General features: G+C 31.1%; 1 protein-coding gene across 8 annotated transcripts in view; it reads right to left on the bottom strand.

The window, feature by feature from the left end:
- Positions 1 to 21,837, bottom strand: part of Cop1 (COP1 E3 ubiquitin ligase) — a 165,054-nt gene that overhangs the window by 97,040 nt on the left and 46,177 nt on the right. For all 8 annotated transcript variants that reach the window (XM_015491783.2, XM_015491786.2, XM_015491781.2 and 5 more), the window contains 3 exons: positions 14,376 to 14,435; positions 12,947 to 13,023; positions 1,139 to 1,196 (listed from right to left, as the gene is read on the bottom strand). In XM_015491783.2, the coding sequence (XP_015347269.1) occupies positions 1,139 to 1,196; positions 12,947 to 13,023; positions 14,376 to 14,435 (195 nt within the window). The remainder of the gene's footprint in view (positions 1 to 1,138; positions 1,197 to 12,946; positions 13,024 to 14,375; positions 14,436 to 21,837) is intronic.

The raw sequence follows: 21,837 nt of genomic DNA, 5'->3' as shown, positions 1-21,837 counted from the left end.
ATAAATCTGATGTTTTAATGGTTGGAAAGAGATACAAACCAATGTATGAATTTACTACAAACAAACAGAACAAATGCAAGCACGTACATGAAGGCAATAAAGGATATACAGAAAAGTCACAAAAAAATCAATAAAGGTAATACTGGTAGTCAGGAAAAATAGAAAAAGTAGTAGAAGTGATCATCCAAGTTTACGAAAAGAAAAAAGATGTGATCAAAAGAATTTACTTTTCACATTAAAAAACTGCATTTTTTTTTTCACATAAAGTGAATATACAAATGAATGTGAATTAAAAACATTTCATATTAGGATAAATCATTAAATATGAATAAGATTTAGGGATTAGATGATAGTGCTATATCCCTGCTAACCTCTCAAATTATAAGACTGTATAGAGTACTGCATTCATATGACAATATCCTTTTTTTTTAAAAAAAAAAAGGAAACATACACTGAAGTATTTAAGCATAAAGGAATAGATGCCTGTGCCTTACTCAAATAATCTAGAGAAAAAAAATCATATGCACATCTATGTAAAAGAGGGACTTTTGGACAATCTATGTGAAGAATATAAAGAAATTCTTTTTATATTCTTGTTACCTTTCTCTAAATCTGAAGTTTTCAGCATTTGAAGTACAAAAACAATCAGAACTCAAAAAATAAGTATGACAAATATCAGTATACCCAAGTCAAAGGTATAGAAAGCAAAAGTCAATTATAATTAAAGACATGAAGTTAAGTGTCTCTTTTACTAAAGCCTGTAGTCCAAATATCATAAAAAGCTAATGTTTCAATACAATGTTGAATAATTAATAGATTATAACTTTCATATCTCTAAGACAAACAATGCCCTGATTTTTTATAACTTCCTCCTAAAGTATTTTCTTTCTCTAAAGGTCTGATATTATCAGCAAGTTAAAACAATATTTTTAAAAAGACTCTTTATCATTGACAATAACTCAACAGGTCATTCTACTATTATACATCAGAGTTATCCAAGTCCACTCCAAGCCACAGATTTGCATTTGAAATGCACATCTTTATGACAGGACATTTCAGTAAACTAATCTATGATTTTACAACTTAGATGATTATACTCATGGTACCACTAAAACGTACTGTTAAATATATAGTTTACCTGAGAGCTGCCACTGAAACCTGGAGGTTGGCTGTATTCTGTGGAATCAATAATACTACTGCAAAATGAAGAAAGAAAAATGTGATTTCAGTATTTACATTATTTTGGCAACAGAAAAAGTGATCTAAAATTCATCATATATAAATCCAAAATTGCTAATGTCTAAGAAAACATTTATTGCCATTATTTACCTAGACATCGAATACAAATCCACAAACATAAAATCAGCAAATAATTAAGTAATTTAACATAAACACCAAAAATGTCAATCAAAAATAATCGCATGGAAGGTATCCATACAGATTTATATTTGTCTCTATTTCGTTATCAGATAGGTTAATAAATAGTTTGGAACCTTAAGGAAAAGAGGATTTATACAGTATTGGGAAAAGAGAATAAGCATGCAACATAAAAGCTATGTTTAACAGACGGTGCTATCCACTAAAAAGCTGTGTGTTCCTGGACAAATTACCTTACAATCACTCATTTGAGATGAGTGGGGACTAGGTACTTCAATTTTATGTTTCCAGCCCCAAAATGTTATGGCAAAGCCTAACAGGAAAGAAAACTATGAAATGGAGTAAATGTAAACTAGCAAAAATCTTTCGTAACCCAAAACCTATACACTAGTTTCCTCTCTCCTGGTCAAGCATAGTCCGTTTTCTACATCCATTCTTTTTATTTGGTTATATTATGTATACATTTTCCTAAAAATGTACCCTAAAAAATCTCTAGAAGCCCACACTATCTTGTTCTTCCTCAAGTTTACCATTTCAAACTTATCATTTCTCTACTCCTATATCCCTCCCATCTTTATATAAAATGATGGTCCATAGAAACTAGCAACAATTAAAAATTATCTACACATATACAACAATGATAAACTGATATTTATATTTTTATACTATTATTTTTACAATAAACATTTATTTTCTTGTCTACCCTAACAAAATATAACCAATTGAAGATACTAATTTAAATGTCTCCACAAAAATGCTCAAAAATCACTTAAGTACAGAAATAATTACTTAAGTACAGAAATAATCTCAAAGGTGTAACTTTGAGAGGTACTTTTGAGGAATGCAGAGTTTCAGTGTCACTCCTTTGTGGTTAATAATCTGACTCTAAGTTATAAATCATTTTTAAGAATTTTTATTTTTTAAGTTATTAATCTTATTTCACCATTAGTTTCTCTATCATTCATTCATTCACTCATTTTCAGTACTAGGAAAGGAACCAAGTCCTTTATTTTGAGACACAGTCTTCCTAACTTGCTCATCTGATCTAGAATTCCCAATTCTGCCTCAGCCTCCTCAATAGCTGAGATTACAGGCATTCAACACCATGCCATGCTATTTCACTGATTAAATGACAAATATATGTCAAAAAATTACAATATTTAAATGAGGTTATGTATGTAGATTTCTCAGAACAATGCTAAAATATGGTAAATATTTGATGAACTTTAGCTTATATTAACAAAAACATAAAACCTCACCATTCCAAAAATATGATAAATCATATAAAACAGTCTTTCACAGTAGTCAAGCAGCATATGTTATTATATAGGTCTTAATTAATTGTGTTCTTAACTATTCCTAGAGTAAAATTCAACTATCCAAGAAAAAGCCTTTACACTATCAAGAATTCATGCACACTTGTATTGAATTTCTTTTCAAGAAAGAAGGAAAAAAAAGGAGAGGAGGAAAAAGAGGAAGAGACAGGGCTGGGGTTGTGGCTCAGTGGTAGAGCACTTGCATAGCATTGTGCGAGGCACTGGGTTTGATCCTTAGCACCACATAAAAATGAATAAATAAAATAAAGGCATAAAAAAAGTGTTGTGTCTGTTTAAAATTAAAAAAAAGAGGAAGAGGAGGAAGCAGAAGAAGATTGAGGAGGAGGAGGAAAGGGAAGAATACAGCCAAATGAATGTTGCCTGTAGAATTATACACTCATATGCCAAAATCAAATGTTATTTTTGGTCTAACTCATATAGGGCCTATTACGGAAACACATGAGAAAAGGGAAGTACTAAGAAATCTCTCTTTTCCTTTTTCAAATGAAGCCCAGTTCCCTAGGATTTGTGTAACATTGATTACATAGGTACATATTTAGAGGCCAAAAGAACAGCTGTTAGCTACAATTTTTTTTTAAATGGCTTTGTGAGAATTCTTCGACTACATGCCTCAGCAATGTTACTGATACATCAGTCATACAGGGAAATAACACATTTCAAATATATTTTGGGGATATTGAAAATATAGGTCTTAAATATTAAATACATCATCAAAGTATGAGCAACTATGCCATATTCCCAGGTACTTTATATTCTCTAATTGAAGAGTGGGAAAATCCTACATTAGACCACCCATTTCATGGTAATATTTTAGAAAACTGAAAAGCAGCAACCTATTAATATGAAACAGAATCATTAATTGTTTCAAGTAAATATCAAAAAGGTTATAAAAGCTATAAAAATGTAGTGAGGGCACCAAAAGTGGTAAGGTAGAAAACACTGTCAGTATATTAACTAAAATTGATGAGGAAAATAAAATAAGGTAAACATATTAAGATATAATAAAGTAAGAAAATAAGATAATATTCTCATTTGGGAGGATGAGAAGTTTCTCTAAAAGCATAAATAAAAACACTGCAGCTGTTAACCTCAGATTAAAAAAAAAAACAAAAAAACTCACAGTTATGTAGTAACTAGATGTCACTCACCTACTGGCATTTATATAATTATTTATTCCAAAAGCAAAACTATACTTCATAATTAGAAGACAAATTGTTAAGTCAATTTCACATATAAAGTGTTCCTATAATGAAGCGGTATCTAAGAAAAAGTAGTGGTTCGCTCTTCATAAAAACAACAGGTTTGGTGAATTCAGACCGAAACTTTCAGTATACACCACATTAGCTAATTAAATCATAAAGATGATTTTTTAAATTGATAAGCAAAATAAAGTACATTGAGGCTGAACATTAACATTATAAATATAGGATTTTTAAATTAATAAGGGTATTAAATAAACCAAAAAATGCCAAGTATACAAAAGAGATTAAGACTTGGAATTTGTTTTTTACTATAAATCTAAGAAAGAGAAAAAATAAACTTCTATACTTAATAAACCATATGGGACGACAGAAAAGTTCTGTTCTGTTCCAACACTCTTCATTTAAATTATTGAACTAGATTCAAATTAGTGGTGAGTCTCATTTACTAATAACTAAAATTAGTGTAGACTCAATTTTGTAGATACCTCCACAGATATGAAAAATGAGCATTCATGTTCATTTTCTCCTTCTTTATTCCACATACCCTTTAACAATTAACACAAAGTCAAACAAATAACCCCAAATCATTGTGACTAATCTATCAACTGTTAATAATAGCAGCAGCAGCCCCTCAGTTTTTGCTATGTGCCAGACATTATTCTCATTTCTTCAATTAGCACAATTTATCAATCAACTCAAGTACTACTATCCTTTCTAAACTGAAGTTTACATTAACAAACTTTATGAAGGTCAAATTGGCAAGAACTTGTGGAAATAAAATTCAAACCCAAACCTCATGTATATTTTATTTAATTCCAGAATCCTTATACTGAAATTGCCAGGGTGACCTTTGTCTTCCTTCTTAACAATTCAAATGGGAGTTTCTATTATTTATCTTCTTCTCAACTCTGGAATGACTTCCACAATCCACTCATTCACCAAGGCTTTAGAAGCTTTAAGAAAGGACACCTGAATTAGAAAATCAGTTATATCACTGGGTAGTGGGCAAATTAATTCATCTCTTTTGAGTCTTCCAATGTATAAAATTAAAAATAATAAAACTTATCACACAGAATTTGTTTTGAGTATTATATGAAACAATGCATGTAAATTACAGAACAGTACAAAATAGACAGCTACAATATTACTCCAACCACCCGCTGCAACTTCTGTCAATAGAGTTCTCTTCTAGAACAGTATTTCTAGTAAAGACTTCCTGATTTTGATGCAAGATGTTTTGGAACTGCAGCAAAGAATTTTCCCTAGTAATCTCCTGTCCTCTTTTAATTAATTCATGGTTAGGAAGAGTTGCAGTTACCTAATGCATAACGGAACTATGAAAGTTAATATCTGTACTGCCTTTCAAAATGTTTGTTATTCTACAATCACCTTGCAGTTACAATGAAGAACAAAAGGGTAACTATTTTAAAATTTTCTTGTAAGAAATTCTCCTTAGGGAGAAATTTAGTACTAGAAAATATAAAAGGCAAATAGATGGTAATTTTCTGAAAGATAAAATTGCTCTGAGTTTATTGCTTTACTGCCTTTTTAAGTAAACAATTTTGCTTCATATAAGTTCAAAAGCAAAAATAAGGCTCACCAGATTCATCTACCTCCAAAGAAATTAGTGAAAAGTTTGTTACACAAAATGCTGTATTTGACTAATTTATATACTATCATTACCTTCCAATGAGTTGGAATAGATTATAATTTATTTGCAATTCCCAGAGAAATTTTTAATTAGCAGGTGATACAGTTGCTACAGCTTTTAGAATTATAAAAAAAAGTCCATTATCTGAAATAACCTCAGAAAAAGGTATTAAAAGTAAAGAAGTTAGAGAAAGTATTCCAAAACAATAAGAAAAGATTCAAAGGTTGGGGGATCAGAAGAATGGGGAAAATATGGTGGGAACTGGGTAGGGAAGAGACAGTAAATTGCAGAAATGGAAAATGGTGACAGCAGGTGAAATTTTATGTTTGTATACAGTTGTCTTTATATCTAAACCAATATTACTGTGTATAGTTTTGGTTTCCCTAGCCCCTCCCATTCCTAACATCTCAGGATCAAGATATAATAATCAAAGGCCTGAGAGTTTCTTATGACTCTAACCTGAAAAGGCCAAAAGTCAAAGAACAAGATCTAATCACAGTATAGGAGTGAATTGAATCCTACAGGAAACAATTGTAAATATATAAAATTTGGTTGCCTTGAAGAGACTAACCTCCAGAAATTTGAGTTATTTTAAAGACATTATGAAGGAATGTGTAAATTAACACAAAAAGAAAAGAAATAGAAATCTTTATCCCATCCTTTAAAAATGATAAAACATACTGAAGAGATTTATAAAACTTTATTGTTGAATATGTGAGGTTTTATAAAAAGGAAAATAAGCATGTGATTTAGAGACTTATTTAAAAACATGTCAACAATACAGGCATATTCAGAATCAACTAAAACAATTTTCCATATTTTCTAAAGTATTATCTATCCCACACCCCCAGGCCTGCATTTGAATCTGTAGGATCCATCTCAATTAATATTTGGTAATAAGGTTAAAAAATCTGCATTTCAAACAGAGGTCTTCCTTGACACTAAAAGACACTGGAATTTGGACTCTTTAGGACCCCATTTTCCAAAATTTAAATGAACTATTACTATCTTCCTCAAGCAGTGACAATTACAGTTTACAACAAGAACCCAAAGGGCTGTTATCAAAATCCTGAAATGCCTGTAAATCAATAGAATTAAATGCATTTTGATGGAATTTAAATGCTCATACTTTTAAAAGTCCACATTATACCATATTTAAAACAGAATATTCTATTAACCATCATACCTTATTTTCAATCCTAAGACTATGTGTGTAATCATGGAGTAGAGTAGGGTCTTCCATATTCACAACTACATATTGGAATCTAACAGTGTTTATATATACTTGATACGCCCCAAATACTGGCTGCCTGACTGTAAATAAGTTCTTCAAATATTCTAAATAAAGAAAATTATACTGTTTCAAGGTTTACATAGCTTGTTGTATTTCTATGACCTAGAAATTTTACTGAGAAATTACAGATATGCAAAGAATACCCTCTCTATCATTATCTGAAAAGTTTCTTCTCTTTGTATTTTTGTTTTGTTATAGTTTATTTAAAATGCATTGCATTTAAGCTTAACTTACGTTAAGTTTAACTCCTTAGCAAGGTATAAAGTCATAGTAAGGCAGAATAATACAAAATGCAACAATCAACTGGTTTTAGTACTACTCAAACATCACAGGTACACTTCATTAAAATACTGCAAAACACAACTGATGTTCAAAAGTCCCCCAGGCAAGTGTAGCTGAGGTGTCTTAAAATATGTGATCATCTAACTCTAACCTTGGAAATTTGGAAAAAAAATACCAGCTCACATACAGAAAATTTCTGCTATTGTTAACAATCTTCCTTTCTTAGGTAAGGAAAATAAAGGTTATATAAAAATACATTTATGGTTATAGAGTAAAATCTACTTAAAATGCACAATTAATAAAGTGACAAATTTATAAGAATTTAGTTAGATTTTATCATAAAAACATTTCAGATTCTATGTCTTTAAAAAATTATCTTTCCCAGTGAAATAAAGCAGTTAAACCAGTAATAATTGCCAAAAAACACCAAGTTCATATAAGCATTACACGTGAAAAAGGAGTTGTAAATACCACTATTGATCATGGGTGATATAATCCAATAGAAGATCCAACATGTACAAAAGAAAAGATGGCTCACTTTTCATCCAATGTACCAAACAGCCATCCCCAAGTCCCCACATTCACAGATATACTGTATTCTAATGTCTGGAGGAAAGTATAACTGAACACAGCCATGTGTGTAAGCTAAAAAGGGGGCATTCTTCCACCTAGTCCAGAAGCCATTATGCAATTATTCAGCTTCTTGAATGACATTAATTTATTGAAATTATAAAACACATAAATTCACAAGAATTTCGGTTATTCTTCTACATATACGGTTTTAATATTTGTTAAATATATCCTAGCATACATAAAGTGACTCTTTGCTTTTCCCTTGTGTTATCCCTATAATTTGTTTCATCTGGGCCTTTGCCAAAATAATAGAAACACTAGTGAAAAGTATCAAAATGTTTGACAGAACAATTAATAAAATTAAATTACACAAAAGTCTCACTTATATTTTATTTATAAATCTCTTTCTCTCCCACAGAAACCTTTACAAAGCAATTCGGAACTTTGACTGATGTAGGTCTTCCCCCGCTTCCAAAGATTTAAATCAATAGCAAATTTCTATCAGTAAAATCATTTTTAAAATGAGAGATTAAGGATCAGAAAATCTTTACTACTTGTATTTATATTGCATTTACTTACTATTTTATCTTACGGAAACAGGATAAAAATTACTTCCAGTGACTGTATGGATTATACTAAAGCAAATCCAGCTGAACCAGATTAAAAAAATTCAACTAACACATTATCTTCAAACCAAGTTCTCTGAAGTTCCAAAAACATAGGGAACAGACTAATAATGGACAATTCTGAAGTATTTGTTTAGGTCAAAGACAAAGAATAAAGCATTTACCAAACAGTTTTTCCTAAAACAGAAATCACATTGATGTGAAGAACATAGAAATTTACAAACAAAAATACTGGGGTAATGACTTTGAATAGGATTTAAGTTCTAAGGAAACATGTGAATGTTTCTCATTCCACCATACTTCCAGCTAATACAAGAACCAAGGTCAGGTTTATATTATGCTTCTGGCTTCACAGGTTTAGTAATAAGCTACTTAGCTTTGCTTCGTATTCATTTACACCTATAAACTAAATATTCCAAGGGTCTGAAATCCATTTCTGTTAATCCAGATAGAGCCCACACCATTTACATCTATTAAAAACTGAGGGAAAAATGTTTTAATTAAAATTTACATTGTCCTCATATTTGCCAGAAATAAAATGACAGAAAGTTTCACTATATTATTTAAATGAGCTAAAAAGTTTTTAAGTGCTGGAATATTAATCCCCTAGAAGAAAGGAGAGGACATGTATGCTTGTAATCACTCTCTCCAATAAAGGGATCAATTCCACTTTGCAACAGGTAAATTTCGAGACCTGCCTACTGGTCTCTAAATTACTCATTATATGACCACATACAACTTAACAATAGTTAACAAAAAAAGGTTAACTGTACTTTATACAATCATGAAGACCATTCATCAAAATCTAAAGCAGATTTTAAAGGCCCTTCGAGGAAAAATCTTTGTGGTTTGAATCAATTCTAATATGGAAAATTTGGCAAGGATGATTAAAACCAATTCAAATGATTTTATCAAGGAAATAGTTATAAACTCACCCTCTCTCCTCCCCAACGAAGCTTAGCTGACAGTTTTTTTTAATAAGATAAAAGTAATTAGTTTATTTATTAAGTATACTACAGGTCATGTTTCAATCAAAATGTCATAAACCATAAAAATTAAGTGTCATTCTAAGTATATATTTGTTCAAAAATATTTTTAAATTTCTGTTATGTATAAAGGTTCACATAAAAATGTACAAGTATAAGAAAAATCCAATATTCACAAGAGTACCATAAAGCATGGAAAATATACACAAACTAACACATTACTACAGAAACAGAACAAAAAAGCAGGATTTTTTTAAGTGGTTAATATTATCCCCTGCTCCCCTTACCCCTTCCCTCATTTTTTAGATGGACCTATAAAAAGAATAGAGAAGATTTCACTCTTGGTTGGATACTTGGAGGAAGAGGAGAAGAGCTTTATGAGGGAGAAACTACTCAGTATATGAATCCATTAAATTAATCCAGGAGAGGTTTCTTGGCAAAAAAAAATACGCAGTATCAGCAAAAATACCCACGGCTTTTTTCACCCTTTCTTTTTTGGTACTGGGGTTGAACCCAGGGGCACTGAGCTATATTCCTAGCCCTTTTATTTTTTATTTTAACACAGAGTCTCATTTAGTTGCTGAGGCTGGCCTTGAACTTGCGTCCTCCTGTCTCAGACTCCCTAAATTGCTGGGATTACAGTCCTGTGCCATCATGCCTGGCTTACCTTGACATCGTGCTTTGAGAATTGAATTCAACTGACTTTTTTTGTTTTTTTCCCTCATGTTACCAGGGATTAAACCCAAGGGCTCTTTACCTCTGAACTACATCCCCAGGTCCTTTACATTTTTGCAGCAGAGTCTTACAAAATTGACCAAGCTGACCTCAAACTTACAATTCTCCTGCCTCAGCCTCCCAAGTAGCTGAGATCATTGGTGTGCACCACTGTACTCAGCTACACTCAATTTTAAAGTACAAAAAAAATTGTAAAATAGAGATCAAATGATTATATAAAGTATACATGTAGGTTTATATAAAAAAGATCTCAAACAACTTATATAATAAATAACAACTGAAAGATTTCAAGCAGGCAAACAAGTTCCTATTTCTGGCAATAATGTGTTAGAGGACAGGTGAAAAGACCATTGCTAGACTCCATGTGATACAGATATCTAACAGCAGTAGGAAGACCATAAGACAGGATATGACAATTAGGCTACTCAAATTAGGGCAGGCAAAGGTTTCCACTATTTGGTTTCTGTTTTTCATTTCATTTACATACATAGTTTAAACATAAACCCAGAATCTATCTAAGGGAGTCAATGACCTGACATAAAAAGGTCCTCATTATAGAAAAATTAATCTAGAAAAGGGCTTTTAAAAGTAATTCTGCTTTAAAAAAAAAAAAAAAAAAAAAAGAGATCAAAACTTTTTTAGAGAGGAATATATACATAAGCTATCTAGTTATTTAAGTAATAATTCTTATCTGTATGAAAGAAAAAGGGTTAATATAATTGCAACTGAATGCCGTTTCTTAAAAATGAAGAAATTAGTCTAACATTTTTGACAGCAATGAGTTCCTCTCTTATCTTAAGGGTCATATATACAAGAGTATTTAAGGGTGACTTCATATTCTCAAGTACCTATCTCAATCACTGAGTGATATTAGAATCAACTGCTTAAATATCAAAACACTCTTTTAAAGAAAATATTGTCTATTTGCCCTTCTTTAACTGTAAACCAATATAACTAAGCCTAAATTTCATTTGACAACAATTTTTCAAATAACTTTAGCAATTCTCTCAATATTTCATAGACCTTATAAAATTTTATATCTTTTACAATATCTGCTACTTTATCTTATAATTCAACTAACTAACTACTCTTATCTCCTGCACTAATAAAATCCTAATCCAAATTATCATTTACCTTTTTCTGGACTTTTGCAGTGCTTCCTAACTTTACTCCCTATTTCCAATGGCCCAGAGTTGGGAAAAATACAGATAATGTTTTCTCTATCTTTCACACAGTAAATAAAATAAACATTTTAAAAATCTAAACCAGACCCTGCACAACACTATCCAATGACTTTCCATCATACTTATACTTTCCTGCATGTACTGGCTTAAATGTCATGTCCTAAGGTAAGTCCATCTATCAAACTGAAAGAAAATCCACTTGCAAACCCCCAACAAGTCTACCATTTCTTCTAAGTTTCCATTGTATGTACCACTACCAGGTTACATATGTGCTTGTTTAGTGTCTCCCCAAACCTCCCACTATATGCATATCTCAAAATGTCCAAAGAATAGGGCTTTTGTCAGCTAGATTCAACATCTAGAACAGTGTTTAACCCATTTGAGATATTCCATAAATAGAGCAATTCAGTGAATATACTGTTGTCATATGTCCATAAAATCCAACAATCAGTAGCAAATAACAGATTGAGTAGCAAAGGCCTGAACACAACAGACAAAAATAAACAAAAGAAATATAACATTGTTTTGTGACACAACAAGTTTTGCTTCACCGTATACTCATAAAATATACCGTTATCAAAGCTCCTATGTATCAGAAAGTGAACGGCACACTTGAAAGCAGTATTCCTACAGGCCTAGTCTTAAGAATGTTTTAAAAAAAAATTAAATCTGGTGGAAAATCAGCTGAATTAATTACACAGTTATGGTGACCATGAAATCAACTAAAACTCCTAAGGATTCTCCATACTAGGGGAAAATATAAAACTTTTTAAGAATGCTCCTAAATTAAAATATCCCCTGCACCTTTTTCACCACATACTGCACCAAATTCAACCCATAATAGTATTCCTGAACTGATGTTTTGAACATTAATGTAATTCACTGTACTAGCATTTAGATTTCCTGATAATCCACATGTTACCCAAAAACAATTTTTTTTGGAAAGTTTCCATTGGACCATTATTATCCTAATGGACTAATAAAATAATAAATCAAGTGACTTACTTCATGTAAAATTGCTCTTGTTTGAAAACTTCAAGCACAAAAATTCAAAATTTAGTAGTATATATTTCATCAAATAGAATTTTAAAACTAGAAGAAATCATATTCATGCATTTTATTTTATAAACAACTAAATTAAGCTAAGTATCATTCTAAAATCCAGGGAGACAGTCATGACAAAACAAATATAATTCCTACTCTACCAGAATATACAGAAATGAAGACTTAATTAAATTAAATAACAGGAAGTTATAAGGAAATAACAGGAAGTTATAAGAAAATACTAGGGAGACACAAACTAACATATCTATCTACTGCCCTTATTTTGAATCTAGGGAAAGTGATCACCCCAAAACATTCAATGTTAGGAAAAAACTTCAAGGTTCTTAACACATTTCCCCCCAATACTACCATTTCATATTTCAAAATTTAGATTTTGAATGTCTTCTGACTTTAATTCACAAGACATATAAAACATTATTTTAAGAAATTCACCAAAATTTAATACAATTGTAAACTCAAAATATTATAATATTCTAGTCACTGATTATTCCTAAAATGAAAATCCAAAGCATTAAGAGAAAAGATGGGCCATCCAAGTCTCACTTCTAGATCCTGATCAAAAGTAATTTCTTAGGGATTTAGCTCATTGCATTTAAAACTATCCCAAGACTAATATCGCATGTGCACTTTGTACCTGTGTGATGGAGAAGGAGCTTCAAATTGAGGCACTGTGCTATCTTCACTGACAGGAGAATATAAGCCACTCATTTCCTGAAAGTACAATTATTTGAATTAAAACAGATACTCCAGACAGAAAATGTATAAATAAAAAAAATAGGCTACTGGGAACCAAATTATATTGTTATATTGCATTCATGTACAAATATACAACAACAAATCCCACTATGATGTAAAATTATAATATATCAATGAAAAAATAATGCTATTTTTTATGCCTTTATTTTATTTGTTTACATTTATGTGGTGCTGAGGCTTGAACCCAGGGCCTCATGCTGCTAGGCAAGCAGTCTACCACTAAGCTACAGCTCCAGCCTGACATATTCCTTTTTAATCCTGGGTTTTCATCAGTCTCTTTTTGTCTCAACATTCTTATTTCCCAACGATTCCTCTCCACAGAATACCAAAGTAAAAATAATCTGAAAATGAAAGGCCAATCTTTTCTGTAGTACATATTATTAAAGAGCTATGAATTCTCTAATAACATTGTTCATCCATAATAAAGCCAAGATGGACAAAGCAAAACTACATATTTGAAAGAAAACATGCAGCACACTATGAGAACAGTGAAACAGCTAATCATCCATCCAGGTGATGACCTAGTGATACATATTAGGATAAATATGATGGCAAGTTTCAAGACTTTAAAGTACAAAAAAAAAAAAAACCCAGGTTGTGCAATTCTCTACTTTAAAATATTTCTACAAAAGTAAGAAAAGTTAACACTCTTCTTGATTAAAATATTAGCTGTGTTTAACAATGCATTAAATTCTAATTTTTGATCATTAAGCCAGGAAAAGGCCTCTTGATCAATGATTATCACATAAATTATGTCTCAGAATCATTTTGACAACTAGCCTCCTTTTTTATGTGCTACATTTGATTAATGAAAAAACAGCATATTTGAAGTCACCACTAAAATGCATGGGTAGAATTATTTTTGGCTAACTCAGGCTTAGGTCAAGCATACATCCAAACAAGTACCATAAATATAGCAAATTGAGAATGTCACATGATACACTAAACATCTACTAAACATTGAATCCATATCCTTTAATATGATCTATACATCAGCAAAAGAATTATGTGAATAATTTTAAAAACATACTAAATTTAAACACAGCAAAAGCAATAACTTTACATCATGGCAGCCTATAAACTTTACAAGAATCTTCCAACAGATTCTATAAGTAAACTATGTTTATTTAAAAAGTTTCCAGAATACTGGAACTGCAGATAATAGATATGTAATAATAAGTAATATTTGTTACTTTCTTTATAATTAAGACCAGTCCCATAAATTTACTATGGCAATACAAAGGAAAAGCGATCATTTCATAAAACTGAAAATTTTCTAGAGATCTGAAAAATTCTTGATATCTTACTTCCACTCTTTTAATATCCTCTTCCAAAACACTTAGTTCCTTCTGGATCTGTTCCAGTTGCTGCAGATTAAAGAAAAAGAAAAAAAGGCCTAAACCAAACCACACTGGTATTACCATATTCACAAATTAACTGTACATTTGGCAAATGATTTCTAGAAAACTGGAAATTAATAGCAAATTGGAGGAATGAAGAATTATCAAAAACAAACAAATAAAACTCACAGCTGTAAGTTTCAATGTTAAAATGCAAATGGGGAGTTAGTCTTTAAGAAAACACTACGTTGTATTTCTTTAACCCTTTTCACCCCATCATCCCAGATGTGAAACATAAATAAAGCTTAAATAGCATATAATATACAACACCAGTAAGAATATACTTATAATGATGTTAATGAGAATTATTTAATAGACTGAAACACATACACTCTAGATCATGATTTCAACTATTTTAATACACCTGTACCAATTTCACTGAAATATTCACAGAATTGAAAATCTGGGAACTAATGAGTTAGTACAACAGGGACTGACTTTACAATAATAAGAAAAATGAACAATGATAATAAGTGGATTAAAAATACAAGATATTCAAAGATATTTCATATCTAATTTAATGATTAAAATTTTAAAATTCTGCATGTCAATTGTTCACCCTTTGAGTAAGTAGAAGAACTGGAAGCCAAATCAAGACATCCATCAGAGCTAGCCATCTCGCTCCAAAATTCAAGCTGTTAGCAACTATGCTATAGTACCTCTTGAAAACAGCTCTTTGTTATTTCTTTATTGACTGCTAAGGGTTAACAGGTTTTTAAAAAATTTATTAGCATTAACATGTTCTTTTCTGTAACAATACAGGCACAACTGGTAATCTAACTGACAACGTTAATTTAAATATTTACCAATTTTAGGTACTTTCCTAAGCACTGAAAACAGCAGTAGAATGGAGGTTGGAGGGTGAATAACTAGATAACTTAAATTAGATCTGAAATTAAAATTAAATCAAAGACTTAACCTTAAAGGACTAATAGAATTTGTCCAAGTGGAAAACAGTGGGAAAAGACAGAATAATTACATATGTGAGGGTTCAAAAGCTATGAGCAAGGGAAATAACAAAGTACAAAAAAAGTGAGTAAAATTGCCCAAAATCAATCCATATAATCAGAAAGGATAAGAGAAGAGTCTGGGTAGTAAGGAACATCAATCAATGTTAAAGAGATTAGCAAAGGAGGAAGCGTTATGAACTGGAAGGGCAAGAAAGCAAATGGAAGCCACGAAACCCAAGGAAAAGACAGTATATTATTAGAGAAATCCGGGGTTAAAAAAAAAAAAAAAGTGATTAGCACTGCCCAATGCTTTTACTCATCCATCTACTTTAATAAACTTTCCTCCACCTTAAAATTTGTCACATAATACTACTACCTTAACTAAAACATTCTTCTTCCTTGAAGATAACTGTCCTAGAATTCTTTCAAATAAAGTGATCAACTGAGAAATTCTTAATGTGCACTGGTCATAGGACTTCTACTTTTTTCACTGTCATTTCCTGTGATTAGTTTTCCATCCTAACATAAGACACTACTCTTGTCTAGCTCATATTAGGTAGCTAAATCACTCTCTACTCATTTTAGTCAACCATAACTATCTGTTTTACCCTATCATCATTAAAGGTTTTTGGCTCATGACCATTTACAATCCCAGTGCTTCCAAACTCTAATTCTGCAAAGCACACTCATGGTTGTCTTCTTAATATTTTCATTTAATTACTTTGAAATGTTCTACTTCTAAAATTTTATTTAAACAAATGCTTTCTTCTGAGGGATCTTTAGTATGACTGTGTTAAAAAATATGTCTAAAAGAAAGGATGTAGGTCAATGTAATGTCACCATGACAGCAAACATAGCTTATATATAATGCACGACTGAGATCAAATTAATATTTAAAATAACTTCTAGCCTTGAAATGCCAGAAAAAAAAATTCTAGTGTCACCTGAAATCACAAATATTTAACTCTAATTTCCTTTTCTCTGAGATAACATCCCATCTTCCTAGTGCCCCAAAACTTCTGTGTATAATACTGCTGCTATCACATATAAAGACCAATATAAAGAAGGTGAGCTATATGAAACTGCCAATATTTGAACTTTTTCTTTCTTTCTTTCGGATACCAGGAATTGAACCCAGGGGCACTTAACCACTGAGCCACAGTCTTTCTTTTATTTTATTTTTAAGAGACAGGGTTTCAATAAGTTGCTGAAGCTGGCTTTAAATTCAAAATCCACCTGCCCCACCCTCCTGAGCCACTGGAATTACAGGCATGCAGCATTGCACCTGGCTCAAGCAATTTTTATTTTTAAAAAACAACAATTTCATGAGATTTATTTAAAATGAAACAACTAAGGTATGAGTGCTGTCCTGATGAACACATTATATAATAATATGTATCCATCATAAATATTATATATAATATATTCATCAGTAAACCAAAATGATATAACTTATCTGTGAGTCTGAAAATTTGTCAGCTAAGAAGTAGTGAAGGCTGGGATTGTGGCTCAGAAGTAGAGCGCTTGCCTAGCACATGCAAGGCCCTGGGTTCAATCCTCAGCATCACATAAAAATAAATAAATAAATAAAATAAAGATATTGTATCCAATGACAACTAAAAAATATTTTTAAAAAAAGTAATGAAAAGAAAAAGAAGTGAGAAAGAATGAAAACTGCTTAAAAAGTATTTATTGAACTTTACATATATTTCACTTCAAGATGAGATTCTCAAAATTATTAGAGTATCAAATCAAAACAATTTAGTACTAGTAAACAGAAGAAAGACAAAAGACAAATAATTCAAAAGAGGTGGAGAAAAGAATTAATGGCTATATTCACTCTGCAAACATCGTAACTAGAGAATCAGAACCTAGAATAAAAGAATGAATAAAAGTACAAGAATACTGGAGCAACAATAAGAAAAGCCCATGAAGCCAAACTATTATTATCTAAATGAAAATGAACCACAAATTGGACATGACTCTAATTTGTCTTAACAACATCATGGAGTTTGGAGTTACTGAAACTATAATATATAAGACAAAGAACTAAGACAATGCTACTTCAGAGGATGGTCTTAAAGCATCAATAGCAAGCACTCTTAACAATGTCAAAAGCCAAAAGAAAATTTATAGAAACATTTAAACAAAGTGCAAAAGAGCTTCAGAAATGCTTATTAAAATGAAAATATGGGGCTGGGGTAATTTATATTAACAGTGGTACAGCGCTTGCCTGGCACATGTGATAGACACTGGGTTCAATCCTTGGCACCACATAAAAAATAAATAAAGATATTGTGTCCATCTACAACTAAATACATATTTTTTAAAAGATGAAAATGTGAAGAATTCAAAATTTTTAAATTCCTCTATTATTGATATCGCCTTTGGTGCAGGTAGGTATCTTTGGTACTCATTGATTTGACCTTCACTACTAATTTGATAAAGATATGTTTCAGCATTAAACTTATTACCTGAATTTTGGTTTTTAGAAGGCAATATAATTTGGAATAAATTATATGTAATTATTCCAAATGAACAAAAGAATACATTATTACACTTTAAGGGGAAAAAGCTGGTAAGGAATAGCAAAATTTTATGTGTATTAATTCTAAAAAAAATTACAACCAAAAATGAAGCTGAGGAAGTACACACTTCAGGAAGCCAAAACCCTTACTGTCCCATACCACCATCCTCAACCACACATGCCCTTAATAATCTAATGGCAGACTTGATTTCAAGACTTCCTTCAACCCTCCCAGATAAATTTTCTCTTAAAGATCAGAAGAAAACAGAATAAGCAAGAACAGAAATAAATAAATAAATAGAGGGGACAAGTTATAAGGTGGTTTACTTAAAAGCAAATGTAAATGGATGTTAACACCAGCACTCTGTGATAAATTACAAAGGTATGATGTAAAACTAGTGCAACCGCTGAAAAACTATACAAAGTAATGCACTCAAAAACATTAAGAGATGATTCAAATTAGAATTCTGAAAAAGAGATCAAAAATCCACAAGGAAAGAAAAGGGGAATGAGTGATAGAAGGAGAGACAGCGACAAGGAGGAAAGAAACAAAACAATAATAAAATGGCAACCTTAAGCTATAGCATTTATATTAACTAAATGACCTAAATACACAATTAAAGACAGAGACTCACAATGGATTTAAAAAAATAGTCCAAAACTCACCTCAAATATAATGATTTAGTAACTAATATAATAAGAACACTTAAAAATCAGTAAGCAAGCAGAACATTTTCTCCACAGAGCAACTTTACACTGTACCATGCAACTGCAGAAAACATATTCTTTTAAACACAAATATTTCAAAATCTAACCAATTAACATCTGGTATGGTAGATACATAAAAAGGAATAAAAAGGTATTTTTATTATATATTTGAAAAAGAAATCTATAAGAAAAAATAAGATAATCCTCATGTTAAAGTTATAAGTTGTTTATTTCTAATCCACAGGCCCAAGAAAAAACTGTAATGAAAATTAGAAACTCTTTTGGAATAAACAACAACAAACAAAATAGTGTACCAAAATCATTAGATGTAACTAAATTAAAAAGAAAAGAAATTATGGCCATAAAATTTCCAAGAATACAAGTAACAATAAATGTTGGCTGAATGTGGGGAAAAGGTTCACTCACACATTGCTGGTGGGACTACAAATTGGTACAACCACTATGAAAAGCAGTATGGAGACTCCTCAGAAAACTTGGAATGAAACCACCATTTGACCCAGTTATCACATTCCTCAGCATAAACCCAAAGAACTTAAAATCAGCATACTAACAGTGACATGGCCACATCAATGTTTATAGCAGCTCAATTCACAGTAGCTAAACTATGGAACCAACCTAGATGCCCTTCAACAGATCTATGGATAAAGAAAATGTGGTACATACACACAATGGAATATTATTCAGCCATAAAGAAGAATGAAATTATGGCATTTGCTCATAAATGGATGAAACTGGAGATTATCATGATAAGTGAATTAAGCCAATACCAAAGTCAAAGGATGAATTTCTCTCGGATATACACATGATAACTCACAATAAGCAGGGGACTGGGGGAACAGAAGGACACTGGATTAGATAAAGGAAAATAAAGGGAAGTTGGGAATAGAAAAGACAGTAGAATGAATTGGACACAACTTTCCTATGTTCATATATCAATACACAACCAGTGTAAATCCACATCATGTACAACCACAAGAATGGGAAGATTACCCCATGTATGTTTGATATATCAAAGTAGATTCTACTGTCATGTATAATTAAAAAGAATAAAAAATTTTTAAAAAAGAAACTATGGCCATAAACGTCTACATGAGAAGAATGATATGTGCATCCAATTTGAAGAATTAGAAAGGAACAAGGAAATAAAACTAAACCAAGTAGAAAGATAGTAATAATAAGAATCATAAATTTAAAAAATGGGAAACCAACATGAGAGAGAGGATAAAGTCAAAAATTGGCTCGTCAATAAAATTCACAAAATTGATCCATCCCTGGCAAGAACTGGTCAAGAAAAAAAAAAAAAAAAAAGGAACATAGTATCAGGAATGAAAGGGCATCACTAAAAATCCTGGGGACCTAAAAACCTAAGACTATAAAGACAATCTCATGCCAATATGTTTTAAATTATGATAAAGCAGACAACTCAAAGTAAGTATTACATATCAAAAGTAATATACAATATAAAAACCTAAAAACCATATACACTTTCATCTACATGAATCCATAATTATAAAGTTCCTGCAAACAAATCATAGGTGTATGACTTCTCCAGCAAGATCTTTAAATTCAACAAAGACACTGATACTAGACTACACAAATTCTTCCAAGAAACAGCAAAAGAGGGCATAACTTCCAAATCATCTCACAAAGCTAACATAATCTTTATAGAAAAACTGCACAAGATCAGCGTAAGAAAAAAAAAATTCCACAAACTCCTTTACGAACATAGATGGAAAAATCCTAACAAAGTATTAACAATCCAAACTGTGTAGAAGAACATATGCATAATGAACAAGTTTGGTTTCCACAAAAGGATGCAAAGAAGCTCATTCAATTGTCCTGATGGGGTTTCCTAGAATTATAAACATTCTAAGAAAGGATACCCCTGGGTTAATTGAAATGGCTGTCGCTTTAGGTGCAAAATTAGATTGACTTTCTAATATTAAATCAATATAATTATCTACATTAATAGAATGAAAAAAGAAAAATCAAATGATTGCCTCAGATGCCCAAAAATTTTGGAGTGTACTCAACTACACTCATAATTAAAGCAAAGAAAATCCTCTTAGCAAATTGGGAATAGAAATTTATTTCTTTGAATGATTAAAAAGTACCTACAAAAAACCTACAGAAAACATCATACCTAATGGAGACACGTCGAATGCTTTCACTTTGAGATCAGCATCAAGACTAGGATGCCCAGCTATCACCACTTCTATTCATCATTGTACCGGATGTCCTAGCCAGCAGAGTAAGACAAGAAAAATAAATGAAAGATATAAGGATCATAAAGAAAGACACTAAACTCTTATTATTTGCAGATTATGATGTGTACACAGAAAACATAAAAGAATCTACAAATAAACTAGAATTAATGAAAGTTTAACAAGGATGCTGAGTATTTTAAAAAACTGTATGTAAAAATCAACTGTATTTCTACATACCAGCAGCAATAAGAAACTAAAATTAAAGACACAGACATCATTTATAATAGCATCAAAAATGACTAAATCTAAAATAGAGATATGCAAGACTGATACCCTAAAAAATATCAAAACTTTAAGATATTTTTAAAGACCTAAATATAAATAGAAATACCATGTTCATGGATTAGAAGACACAATTATTGTAAAGATACATTCTCCCAAATTTATCTACAAAATAATCTCAATAAAATCATAGCACGTTTACCATAGAAATATATTAGTTGATTCTAAAATTAATATACAAATACAAAGAGCCATGAATAGCCTCGTTTCCTGAAGAAAAAAGAAAGTAATTTAAAATTCTAGTAATCAATAAAATGTGGTATGTCAATGGATAGACAAAAACAGTGAAACAGAAAAGACATCCTAGAAACTCACACGCATATATGATCACAGGATGTATAACATAGGTGAAATGTCAAAGCAACAGTTAAAATGATGAACTTCTTAATAAAAAAGAATGCTTTGGACAGCTGAGTGTCCAAATGAAAAAATCCCTATACATGATATCATACACAAAAATAAATCTCTAAGCAGAGTATAGATCTAAATGTAAAAGAAGAAAAAAAGCTTCAAGTGAAAGACAATATCAGAAAATATCTTCATGAACACAGGTGAAGGAATCTTTACAAAAGACACTCTAACAGGAAAGATAAAATGACCATGTTGGAAATTTG

This window comes from Marmota marmota, unplaced genomic scaffold (assembly GCF_001458135.2).
Source record: "Marmota marmota marmota unplaced genomic scaffold, marMar, whole genome shotgun sequence".
NCBI classification, from domain to species: domain Eukaryota; kingdom Metazoa; phylum Chordata; class Mammalia; order Rodentia; family Sciuridae; genus Marmota; species Marmota marmota.
This window is presented reverse-complemented; position numbering and strand designations above follow the sequence as displayed.